General features: G+C 38.5%; 1 protein-coding gene across 1 annotated transcript in view; it reads left to right on the top strand.

Annotated features, from left to right (window-relative positions):
• The window catches only part of LOC106527734 (macrophage-stimulating protein receptor), a 15,905-nt gene that overhangs the window by 632 nt on the left and 2,173 nt on the right, over window positions 1-13,100 (top strand). Inside the window, exons 2-6 of the mRNA XM_014022721.1 lie at window positions 5,199-6,506; window positions 10,070-10,246; window positions 10,360-10,482; window positions 12,125-12,295; window positions 12,384-12,544. Coding sequence (XP_013878175.1) covers window positions 5,301-6,506; window positions 10,070-10,246; window positions 10,360-10,482; window positions 12,125-12,295; window positions 12,384-12,544 — 1,838 coding nt within the window. The 5' untranslated portion in view covers window positions 5,199-5,300. The remainder of the gene's footprint in view (window positions 1-5,198; window positions 6,507-10,069; window positions 10,247-10,359; window positions 10,483-12,124; window positions 12,296-12,383; window positions 12,545-13,100) is intronic.

The following is a 13,100-nucleotide window of genomic DNA, read 5'->3' as shown; positions in this document are numbered from 1 at the left end:
GGATACTGTTAGGAGCTCATTTCTTGCCAATGAATCATGTGTCCTCAGGCTCTTATGTGTTACTTACACTGCAGCTTACCTTTAATTATTCACATAAATCTCAGCATCAATGAAAGATGAAAAATAAATTCCATCTTTGTTTTTCATGCTCTAAAAGTCATAAAGAACTGTACTTCAGATGTTTTGAAACAAGTTCAGTGAAAAGGTGAACGGGTTAGGGATGCACGGATATGAAAATTTCAGCCCATATCGACATCCGATATAATTATTGCTGTTATGGCCGATGACCGATATTTACTGATATTACGCAAACACACAAAATATATTATACACATACACACAAACACACTTGGGTCTTTTTTTGATTCCGTAAATAAACAACCAGACCTCTGACATGGCTCTACTTCAGTTATTCCTGGTTACACAGCATCAATATCACTATTATGATCAAACAGATGACGCTCAACCAACCAGCTCCCCTCCCAAGACAGAAACACAAAGATAAAAGGTAGGAAATCAATATCGGACATTAATATCGGCTCAGTTTTACATATCGGACCGATACGATATTCTAAAAAATTGCCAATATCGGCCGATACTGATATCAGTACCGATATATCGTGCATCCCTAGAATGGGTAATATCTCACCTGTTGTAAATAGATCTTTAACGACCTAAGTTAAGATATTAAAAATATTATACAATATTTTTCTTCTTTCTGCTCCCCATTCTTTCAATAATTTCTTTTACTTTTATTGTTGTTTTTAAAATAAATACGTTTGGAGAAACAGTTTTATTCTGACTGTGCTGATGAGCTAATGACTAGTCCGAGTAGGGTCAAGACCAAAGTATATTGTTGATGTCTCAAATGACTCCAATCTCAGAAATTAGTACATAATTAGTGTAGCAGTTCATGCTAGCAGTGCTTTATAAACATTTACTTTTAGGTCAGTTCCTCATTACATGGTTGTTTACATTTATACTTAGCACAAGAAGTAAGGAATTTATTGTTTGGCAGAATATTTATTTGTAGTAACAATGCTTCTTTGGCAATTCGTCCTATGATTGGCAGCACCTGGGAATCCCAGAAGCTCAAAACAAGAGTCAATGGCAACAGAAAAATAAGCTGTTTGACAAAGAATATTTGACAAAATTTTCATGTTTGCAACCCACACACTCAGCTCTACTGCTCATCCCACAAATGCATGTTCCTTACAAATTTGGCACCATTTAAAAAGAAAATTAACAGGCTTTCCAACGGAGTAAGATTTATTGCCAAGACGCATTGTTACAACAAAGAAATAATCTACCAAACCAAACACTGTTTTCCTTACTTTCTGTGCTAAGTTTAGATCTATAGTTCGTAAAGGAAGGTTCTCAAACATTTCACTTGCTGTTTTTGCAATATGTATTATTAGCACCAGCTAGCTCTAGCACTTTGTGTGCAGCCTTTTTTTAAATTCCAAATAAAATATCTAAATGTTTCTGTTTTATTACCCATGTAAAAAGTGAAAAATGTAAATGTGTATATGCCCCCCCTGTCATGGGTGCACATAGGCTGTGTTCAGGGGCTGCGTACTCCTAAGGCTGAATTTGTCGGCTGCTTGCGTCACAGCGCCGCGCCGGAGGCTGTCCAAATTCGAAGACTCCTCCAATGCAGCCAACAAATACGTCCTCCCTTTGCCCCGATTTGGGGGACAGGTCCGATGGATCCTTCTCAGCCCACCCACCATATCCCATAATGCATTGTGGGCTGCCTGGAGATTTGTTCCCGCTCGTAATGGCGGACAAATCGAGAGGAATGATTACAGTTTTCAATAATAACCTGGTGGTATAAAAATTGAAAGTTTCAAGCGGTTGTGTTATTGCTTTTGTCATTTAGACATGTTTATTATTCTTGTCAGAAATCAAATGAGCTGGTATATAGAAATAAACGTGCACGTACGGCAAGTCCCTTAGTTCTTCAAATATTGCCTTTAGGCTAATACTAATATATTGATACTTTGCTAATTTTGACCTGTTTTTGCTTCTATTTATCATTGTCATGGTTCAGGGTGACAGGACATAGCCGGGGTATGGGCCGGAATAAAGCAGAGCATTAGACCGTGAAAATTCACAGCCACTTTTTTCCAGTCTTTGCGGTTGACCAAGGTCCAACTAAGGACGCAGTGGCCACCTAGACCAGGTAGACCGGGTCCTTTGGAGGGCCCAGCCTCTGAATTTGGAAAGAGCCATAGAGTGATCAGTATTAAATGGACACCATTGATGGCCACCACAGCCAATTGACCTCAGAAAACACACAAGTAGCTAAAATTTATCCAGTTTTACAGATTTTGTGCTAATATTTGATGTGGCATTATCTGAGTCAGTCCCAACACATGCTTTGAGCACAGCATATTATGCATTATCTTTGCTTAAAACCACTGTATTAACTATTTGAATCAACACTGCTTGTCTGTTAACAAAATATCCCAAAAACTATTGAGGAGATTTTATTGAAACTTTCAGAAAGTAATAATAAATTGTATATCTACAAATCATTAAGATTTGGTGTCAGCTCAGTTCAAGATGGCAAACATCAAATTAATCTTAACCTCCACAAACACGTCTACAACTCAGTAAAATGTACTGATATTGAACTAAAGTTTGATGTGGTAGTAGCTGAAATTAAGAACACATACTTCTAGTTCCAATAGATCAGGCAAGTTATTGTAATATTTCATACATAATGCTCTTTGTAAGGTCTGACTCAAAATGTCTATGTAAAACTCTACCATCAAAGAAGATGAGCTGCATGAATTTCTTCAAGTAAAGGCTTTATGTGAGATTGAATTTGCATGAATCACTGTTGTTTTTTGAAATTAGAGTTCCTTTAAAATTATTGGAACTCTAGCTGTTTACTCGTTAATCTGGTCAGAATGAAACTGTACTTCTCCAGGCTGGGGGTGTTCATTGAAACCCTTTTCCACACTTCAAAAGTCCTTTGTTAAAATCTCAATTCTGGCCTGTAAATAGCACAATGAATGGAAATCTTTCCAACCATTTGCTTTGTTTTGCCACAAGCAGGAAGAAAGTCAATCAGAGCCATTACTATGTGTACCCATGTCCTCGAACCTTAGTCTCAATTTCACTTAGAGATGAAACGTTAAAATGTAACTTGACATCAGTGGCATCCTATGAATTATTGATGCAAACGTTTTTTTTTTCTTCACATTGTTCCATTCAGCTGCTTCCAGCAGAAACAAGAGGTTTTTTATTTTTTATTTTGTAGAAACATTAAACTTTTGGCCTATTTGAAACTACTTTAAAAAATAACCTGATTTAGGTCAGTTTTCAGAAACAAAACAAAAGGCTTTTTCTTTGTCACTTGGAACATTTTAGAAAGGTAGTACATGCTGTCTTCTGGCCATCAGTCCGTGCACATCTTTCCCCTCAGAAAGGCACGAAGTGGTTGTGACAGGAATGCAAAGTAGAGAGCCCTGGGTTCTGAATACAGCTGTACTGTAATGCATCTTAGTTAATCATCCACACAACCACATCTGTTCAGGGTGAAGACGGTGTTTGAAGGTGGTTTTTGTTCAAACACTGATCAGGATGAGCAATGGAGACATTTAGATTTGCCAGAATTGTGAGGATTAAGCTGGACAGTGGTCACAAATTTAATTGTAAACAGTTATTTTGATTTAACAGAGTTTGAAGATTTATCCAGAACAAAATGACTTGTTCAGAAATTCACAACAAATACAGTTCTACTTACCAAATAATTAAGACCAGCACAGCTCTCTGATTGATTACACAAACTACACTTTCTAATGTGTTTGTGGTGAGTCAAAAGAAYTTTGTTTTAACCACACGTTTCTATCATCATTCTTCATTTTGTTTCAAATGCTTTTACTGGAAATGAGTGCACAAAGATCAAAGTGTTCACATACAGCCTGTTCTTTCAGTGGGATGACAAAGCAAAAGAACTATTAGCTAACTTAGCTTAGCATAAATGAAAAGAAAGAGGAAACAAAATCTTGACTCGTTCTAAACGTTTTAGATATTAAAGCATATTTTTGCTTTTTTGAAATGTCAAAATTCCATTTGGTTTGTTTATTTTAAATCAAAACTATACTTATAAATCCACCTTACAAATTTACAAGTTACAGATCCCCTCTGGGGACATTGGACAAAAGAAATTTATTTCATGGCCATGCAATAACGCATGGCCAGGCAATAATTATGTCGTGAAAAATCAGTTTCCCGACACACACCTTAGGCGTTCACTGTCATCTCATCAATGGCCTACTATAAAAGATGAATCATTTACATGAAAGTACACCAAATAATAATCATAACCATATTAATAATAAGTGTGGGATAGGCTACCTCTGAACAGTTCAAAACAAAAACAACATATTCAAAATCTGACTCCAACAATGTCTGCATTATGCTGTACACACTATTCAAAATGATCTTGCAATAATAACACATGGCCACATCATAATAATTTGTGGCCACGTTTTATTATGGTGTGGCCACCAATGTCACCAGACAGGCATCATTAATGATATTTGCCAGGTGTTTTTTATGAGCAGGAGCAGTTAATTCCTGGATTTTTTCACAGWTTATTTGGGAAGCTCAAATATAATTTTTGTATTGTAAGGCCATGCCCCATCCAGTCCTTTTTCCACCCTGGCCCTGGTTGTGGACAGGGATCATTATACCGAAAGACATGCAATTCTTTATGTTATGTCGATTCATTTGCAATGGATGATGTGGATTTCATAGTACAGTACTTCTTTTCATTCTCTATATGATTCAAGACCAGCAGAAACAGAACGAGACAACATCAAATCGGCCTCAGCAATCTGACCTGAATAGAATCCTTTGTCTCTGGGTTCTAGAAATCAAGCTGGTAGTGGGCCATAAAAGCAACTAGAAATATGCAAAACCCAGACCGGGCCTGGCCGGGCCTTACAACGCAAAAATGTCATTAGTCATCAGGACAAGTAGCTGTCAAGTTAGATTTACTTAGATGGGGTACAGTATGAGCTAGCTAGCTCCACCCACATGTGTGGTTCAGGATCATGCTAGCTCACAAATCTCGCACTGATGATTTTTCTGAAATAACTTTGAATAAACAGTTGTCTTTTTTGACGATGTCCCATGTTAGGCTGATATATTAATAATTATTCTCTACTTTACTTTCACAGGTTTTGCTAGCTGGTGTTAAGGATGCTTTTGCTGCAACTTCAGACCTGGAGGTAACCCCTCACCACCTGTGCAGTCGCTCCTCTTTGGATCCTGGAGTGGAGATGATCCACTGGACCACAGAGTGGGGGACATGTGTCTGGCTCCAGACTCTGCTGGCCCTTGCCCAGGCCAACTGTCCCTCGCTGGCCCCCAGCCCAGTGAACTTCTCTGTGGTATACACCATGCATTTCTTCCAGGCACAAGGGCCCATCCAGAACATAGTGAACAACTCACTTTACCAGGAAGTGTATGTAGCTTCTCAGAATGTGATTGAAGCTGTCGGCAGGAGCTTGGAGAAAGTGTGGGAGCTCCGCACTGGGCCCGTGGGAAGCCCAAAGTGTCAAATCTGTGATCTGTGTGACACTGACAAGGATTACAACTTTTTAGAGGACACAAATAATCAAGTCTTGCTGTTGGATACTCTCTTTATGTATTTATATTCCTGTGGAAGTTCTCAGTACGGTGTATGTTATTTTCACCAGCTGAGCTCAGATGGAGAGCGTCCTTCTCATTCCAAGTGTTTGTTCAAAAAGCACGCTAACTCTGCCGCTTATTGTCCCGACTGTGTAGCTAGCCCTCTGGGTACCAAAGTGTCGATGGTAGAGGAGGGCCAGACAGTCTACTTCTTTGTTGCCTCTTCTGTCAACGACAGTGTAACCCAGCGTTATGGAAGGAAATCAATTTCAGTTCGCAGACCTCTGGGCACAGAGGATGGTTTCTACAGTGATGTGCGAGGCTTGACTGTCCTACCCAACCTGCGGAGGACGTACCACATTGAATATGTCTACAGCTTTTTCACTCAGGAGTTTGTCTACTTCCTTTCAGTCCAAAGAGAAAGCCCCGACCAGGACTCGTCACCATTTCAGACTCGTCTGGGACGTCTCCCACGGAGTGAGTGGGAGGTTAAAAGGTACCGTGAGTTGATCCTGGAGTGTCGCTTTGAACCAAAACGCAGGAGGAGGAACACGCGCAGCGAACCCTACAAGGATGTTGTGTACAACGTGGTCCAGGCAGCCTATTTTGGCAAAGCTGGCAGGGAGCTGGCAGAGGAGTTAGGGGCCGAGGAGGAGGATGACATCCTCTACGGGGTTTTCGCTGTTACACACGACAACGGGGTCACAGAGAACGACTCCGCTCTGTGTGCCTTCCCAATGGACAACGTGAATAAAGCAATCGTCGATGGGGTTGATGATTGCTGCGAGTCTGGACCAGAGCAGCTCTCCAGAGGTCTTTGTCATTTCCAGCCTTGTGAGAGTTGTCCGCATGAGGTGAGACCATCAGTTCACAAATACACTACAGATGCACCTGATGAAGAGAATAGTCAGTGCCCTTGAATGTGACTGATTTAGGGAGAGCTCATAAAGAGGAAAAATATGTAAAGAAAAGCTTTTAATTCAGTTTATTTAATTCCAGTTCACAACAAAAGTTATTTCAGGGCACTATTCAAATACATTCACATGCTTTATAAAATGTCACTTAATAAAAGTTAACCATCAACAGAAGCCAGCAGACTGTGAGCAGCATGTTGGTGACAGTGGAAAGGAACAACTTCCTTTTAACAGGAAGAACCCTCCAGCAGAACGGGGCTCAGGATGGGTGATCATCTGTCTTGACTAGTTGGGGTTTGAGGTCTTGTGTCTCAGAAATGCAACACAGCAGTTCAGATTTAGAGCTGACATCAAGCAGAATGATAATTTGGCTGAGGCCGAGTAAGAGTTCAGGTGGTTTGCTTGTTTTCTACATCTGTTGGGTAAATTTGTCTGTTTAAATTGTCCATTAAAAAAATAATGTCAACTTTATTTTTTTACTTACTATGTGATTTCTGTTCAAAGTGTTTTCAAAGGTTTTAGAATTTTATAGTCTGGCATCTAAACATTGCAATGGATTGGCAGAGAAAATGTGAGTTCATTTTTAGATCTCGTGCATATTTTTGAAGTATCCTGTTTTTCAGATTAAGTATTTTCTGCCAGAAATGGTGAGGGTTGGTATGTTGGGAGTTGTAGTAAGAGGTCCTGTTCTTTTTTTTACTAAATGTAAGCAGTTATCTGGGAATTTTTGTGAAATTTCTCTACTAATGTTGCACTTGCAGCAAATGTATGATAATTTGAGGGTTAAATATAATTACCGGTCTTTAAAAACTGGACTTAAATTAGGAAACCAAATACTTTCATGAACTTAATAAAATGTCTATTCTATGTTTATTCTAGCTTCTCATAATAAAGGAAACAGTGATTGAGACTGGAAGAGAAAATATTGTCACTGTTGGGCACAAACCTTTTATCTCCATTTGTCATCATTTTCTTAGTTTTAAAATAACCCCTTTGGTCACTCATATTTGTCTGTACTTCCATAAATGACCAATGAAAAAAGAAAATGTGATTTGATGTGCTTACGTCAATGATCTGGTGTTCATTCAATCAAGAATCAAAATTAATTTTTAAAGAAAGTTTTTTTTTATTTCTCGAAGTTTTATTTTTGGATATACTGTAAAAGATTTCATCCATCCATCCATCCATCCATCCATCCATNATCCATCCATCCATCCATCCATCCATCCATCCATCCATCCATCCATCCATCCATCCATCCATCCATCCATCCATCCATCCATCCATCCATCCATCCATTCATCCATCCATCCGTATGTCGGTCCAGTTCTGTTTTTGTGGTCGGGTCACAGAGGTCACATGTTTGGAAGGGAAACCCAGATTGACTCTCTTAAGGCCATTCTGGTCAGTCCTAAGGCATTCCCTGACTGATARAAGCTCATTTCAGTTGCTTGTACTTGGATTCCTACTATTTGGGCCATGATGCACATCACATCACAGGTTGAGGGGTGGAACTCAGAAGGACCAGTACAGTGGGGGTTTTGCTTTTTGACTCAGCTCCTTCGTCACAACGACAGACTTGGAGTGGTGTTCTCAATACAGCATGTGAGGCCCCAGTCTGTTAGTCCATCTCCTGCTGTCACTCCTGTCCAAGACCCACAGATACTTGAACTCCTCTGCTTGAGGTAAAGAACTCCTTCCATCCTATAGGGAGCTTTCCACAATATTCAGGTTGATCTCTGACCTCAGACATAAATGAGCTGGTTGCTTCACACTAAGCTATAATATTCTTACAATAATGTCCCTGTAAAACAGTAATGCAAACAGTAATGTCTTAGGCTGATAAAGTGTTGCATTTATTCTTTACTTTTGTAACATAATGTTTTGTTTATTTGTTGCTTAGATGTAATATAAAAATTAAGTTGAATTTATAATTAGACTTTTTTTTCTCTTCTCTTGGATTTAAATAATTTTAATAGTAATTTTTGCTGTGAGACACTAAGGTCACATCTACTCTGGTACAGGGCATCCAATGAAGTTAAACTAAATTTTAAATTTTGAATTTTCATAAATAAGTGCAATTAATAAAAGTAGGTCCTCTGGACGSATTCTTCTTTAATGAAACGTTTCGTCTCTCCTCCAAGAGACTTCGTCAGTCTGAGGAGTTTCAGGTGAACTCAGCCTTATAAGCACTGRCTCCACATGGTGGACAAACAGGTTTAATGATGAACATCAACACTGTGTGTACAAGCAAAAGAGGACCATCAGCCTAACAACAGATTGTCAGTAACCTGATCATCACCTGTTGTTCATAGAGGGTTTTGTGCACCAACCACCTGACTATCGTATCTGAAGTCTCTCTGAGGAGAGACGAATTGTTTCATTTAAGAAGAAACTATTCAGAGAACCTACTTATTACTATTATTTTTTCTACACTGTAAAAAATGAAATGTTGGATTTACTTAACCATGTTATGTGACCTGGTTCCACTTAACTGAGTTGAGTAAATTCAAAGCAATATACCAGTTTTTTAACCAAAGAACATGAGCATGTTGCTTTGAATTTACTCAACTCAGTTAAGTGGAACCAGGTAACATAACATGGTTAAGTAAATCCAACATTTCATTTTTAGAGTGTACCTGGATTACTGAGATGCATTAGTACATAAATGAGTGTAATTTCTTCTGTTTTAGAGCTTTGATCAAAGAGGACACCTCTACATATTTCTATTGTGTTCTCAGCATGTAATTTGTAACAATAAATCAGCAATTAATAGGAAATTAATCCAAAAGTATTTGTTTTTAATGATACTTCTAAAATTATTGTTGATAAGATTAAAATTAATTTTTATTCTTCTTGTGGTCACTAGTTTTGTAACAAAAACAGGTTTGTTTTTACTTTGTTAGATGCTACCATTAGGAATCCAGCCTTCTTCTTGCTTCTGTCTGCAAGACAATCTTGTTGTCAGAACTGCACCATGCAGTCATCTGTCCCAGCCTGGTAACATGTTAAATCATTTTATTATCCTAACAGATTCACCTGCTGCTCCTGGTCACCCTGGTGACAGATACAAGCCATCATGATGACCTCACAAGAAACAAACAAACAAAAAAATATCTGAGTATTTTCCAAGCATCATCTGTTAATATGTGATAATACAAAACCCTTTATTTKACCTTTGTTTGAACAAAGTTCACATATGAATGARGTTATTGTCTTTAAACTATCAAACCACAGACATAACACTAACCTTCATTACACAACAGTTAGCAGCAGATGGAGTTTGTTTGCTCAGTCATCAGGATGAGGAATTTATTCTATGTTGTAAAAATATTTTGCGCATTGAAGATTGTTGTAGGACCTGGAAACAATCACACAACTGTGTTGCGTCTGTTAACAATAGGATGAGATTGTTTTTAGCAGTCAGATCTTAAATAACAAGGGCTGCCTTGCTTTCTTCTTCTCTGGTTTCTGTCCTCTGCTGCTGGGGGCCTTGCTTGTAGAGTATGGAGAACAATGCCACGTGCAGAGACCACCCCACCATGGTGTCAAAGCCCTACTACAGAGTGGACCTCTTCAACAGGCAGATGACAAACGTCCTGCTCACCTCTCTGCTGGTCACAACCATCGAGAACAAAACTGTTGCCCACATTGGCACCTCAACTGGACGTCTGCTGCAGGTACACAACAACGTGAAATCTATGTTCATTTAATAAAAATAAACTCATATTTTGTATTTACTTCAGCGTCTGGGATGGGCTACTGATAACTGATTGCATGTCTGTATTGGCAGCTTGTACTGACCAGGTCCAGCCCTGTTATCTTTGCTAATTACTCCCTGGTAGAGAATCAGAGGGTGTCGTCTATCGCAGCRGTGTACTCTTCAGAGTATCTACTTTTTGTGGTTGGAGACAAGGTACAGTCACGCTCCTTTCACGACACACTTCAAATCAAACGTATTCAGTCAGGATGATTGTCATCCAACACAAAGCTCCAGGGATAAACTTTCCTCCCACTGTTGAAAGACACAACAGTCGGGTCGTATTACAAWTTGAGCTGTCTTTTTGTGTTGCTTTGGAGGGCTGCCTGAGTGTTTATCATTATAGAGTCAGTCTAAATGTCTCTTAGTGGTTGATACTAAATTATTAATTATMTGGATAAGCCTCATTAGRTTTGCTTCKTGGCTAGGCTGCCATGCAAAGGAACAACTATTTTTAGTGGCCAAAGTTATTTGGTCACCATCTTGCTTGGTGCTACATATATACCTGTATATTGTCAACATACCAAAGCCACCCAATGTTAATGTCTTGTGTGTGCTGTGTGGCCAGTCCAAAAACACTGAAGCATTGGACCTAAAAAATGAATGAAGTGAACCTTGACATCTGTCACTCCACACCAATTAGCCASAGTGATAAAACTTTAAAGTCCTGTAATTATTATAACCTGACAGATTATTATGTCTACTTAGTTTAACCAGAGCTCTGCTACTAGAGTTTGTAGTTAATTGCATGTGGCCGAATAAACATAAACTTAAATATAAGTTTTTCCACATAATTCTGGACTTAGTTATTTATAAATGTATAACTGAAAATGTGTCCAGCCTGTACACTATTTCACTTTTGGTTACATATTTTATGCATAAAATACATTAAAAAAAAGGCTAGTAAACTACTTATCATTTAAGAACTCATGTCCCTAATATTGATGATATATTGTCAATTAGGTGCTACAGTACATGTCTACGCTCAGTGCCCATCTTTAAAGTAACTACAGCAGTTTACACAAAGGGTGGGCAATTCTGGTCTTTGAGGGTCGCTATCCCGCATGTTTTARTTGTTTTTCTGCTTCCAACACACTTAATTTGAATGAAAAGGTAATTATAAGGCTTCTGTAGAACTTGAAGAGGTAATTTAATTACTGACTAAGGTGTGTTYGAGCAGGGAAACAAMTAAAACARGCAGGTTATCTCGAGTACCACCCTGACTTAGCGGAAGTGATCACCCTAATGATGTTTCGCTATTTTCAAAGGGAAAAAAAAGAGAAAACGAAACAAAACATATTGTCTTTGAAGTTCATGTTCTGATATTTCAAATAAATAATGACAAAACATTGAGTATTTTTCCTCAGATATTATGGTCTCCTGCCATTCTGGCTGCAACTAAAGGCACCATAGCACCTACCAAGATGGCAGCATACACTCTTGGCTTGTTATCACAGACTGTGCTGTAGTCATTTTGGTGTATTTGTAGTTCAGTAATTTTTCCCTTCTCTTCTGTTTGTCATGATTTATTTGTGAGTTCAAAAACCCAAAGTTAGTTATGTTTTCCCAAAGACAAGCTGCTCCTGAGCTGCTTCAGATTTATTCTTCCATAACTGTCCACATCATCATGTAACATTTACATTTTGCCTTTAACTGATCCTTTTTGTGATGTTGTTTTTTTTTATGGATAGATCGAGTTGTGTTTACGTTGTGGGTATAAAGCAAGGTACTTTAATGATTTTGCTTTGAAATGTACAAACGTATTAAATGAAATAAATTCTAATAATTTACTGTTTAGATGATTCAGGTGCCACAAAGAGGGCCTGGCTGTCAGCACTTTATGACCTGTGCCATGTGCCTGTCGGCCCCAAAGTTCATGGGCTGTGGGTGGTGCTCTGGGGTGTGTTTGTGGGAGAGCGACTGCCAAAGCCACTGGAAAAATGATTCCTGCCCACCTGGGATTACAGMGGTGAGGTTTGGTCTTTAATCCAGGAAAGTTCACTTTAACCTGATCATCACCTGTAGGTGATACAGAAGTATTTGTTTTTTGATTGCAGTTCTTTCCACCAACGGCTCCCCCTGATGGTCAAACAGAGCTGACGTTGTGTGGATGGGAGTTTCAGTCGCCTTTACGACCTTCTATCACCTCCAGAACCCACCAGGTTCGACTGGGGCAGACCACCTGCTCTGTGATTCCACTCAAAAGCAACAACACACAGTGAGTAATGTCACCAAGTGGAGCCTGTTTATACTTCAGTATTTCCTGTTGAATGTCTACAAAATACTCTAAAAACATCAAATAAAAGTTATTTTTATTGGAGTGTAAGCAGGAAATATAATTTTATTGTAATGTGAAGTTCAATGACTGTGCAGTACAACCTGTAATTCAAAATACATTTGACATTAAATGGTGTAATTTTTGGATGACATCACTGAAACAGGAGACTGACAGAAAAACACAGATTTATTTGACAACAACCCACGTGTGCATTAACTAATTACACAACATTCTGTTGCTACGACCCAGCTCAGCCAGGGAAAGGGAAGGTCACCAGGTGTAAGTTGGTTTAAACATAAACAGTGATTTATTGTGGTCTGTTTTAAAATCAAAGAACAAAATTTTACAAAAGGAGGGTACTTCCAAAAATAAAACTTTTCCAAAATGTTGGGTTTTTCTTATTTGCAACGAAATAAAAGATAACAACGAAGGTAGGGTAGTGCTGTATATATATACATATATATATATATATACATACATATATATATACATATAT

Source organism: Austrofundulus limnaeus, unplaced genomic scaffold (genome assembly GCF_001266775.1).
Source record: "Austrofundulus limnaeus strain Quisiro unplaced genomic scaffold, Austrofundulus_limnaeus-1.0 Scaffold339, whole genome shotgun sequence".
In the NCBI taxonomy this organism is placed as follows: Eukaryota; Metazoa; Chordata; class Actinopteri; order Cyprinodontiformes; family Rivulidae; genus Austrofundulus; species Austrofundulus limnaeus.
This window is presented reverse-complemented; position numbering and strand designations above follow the sequence as displayed.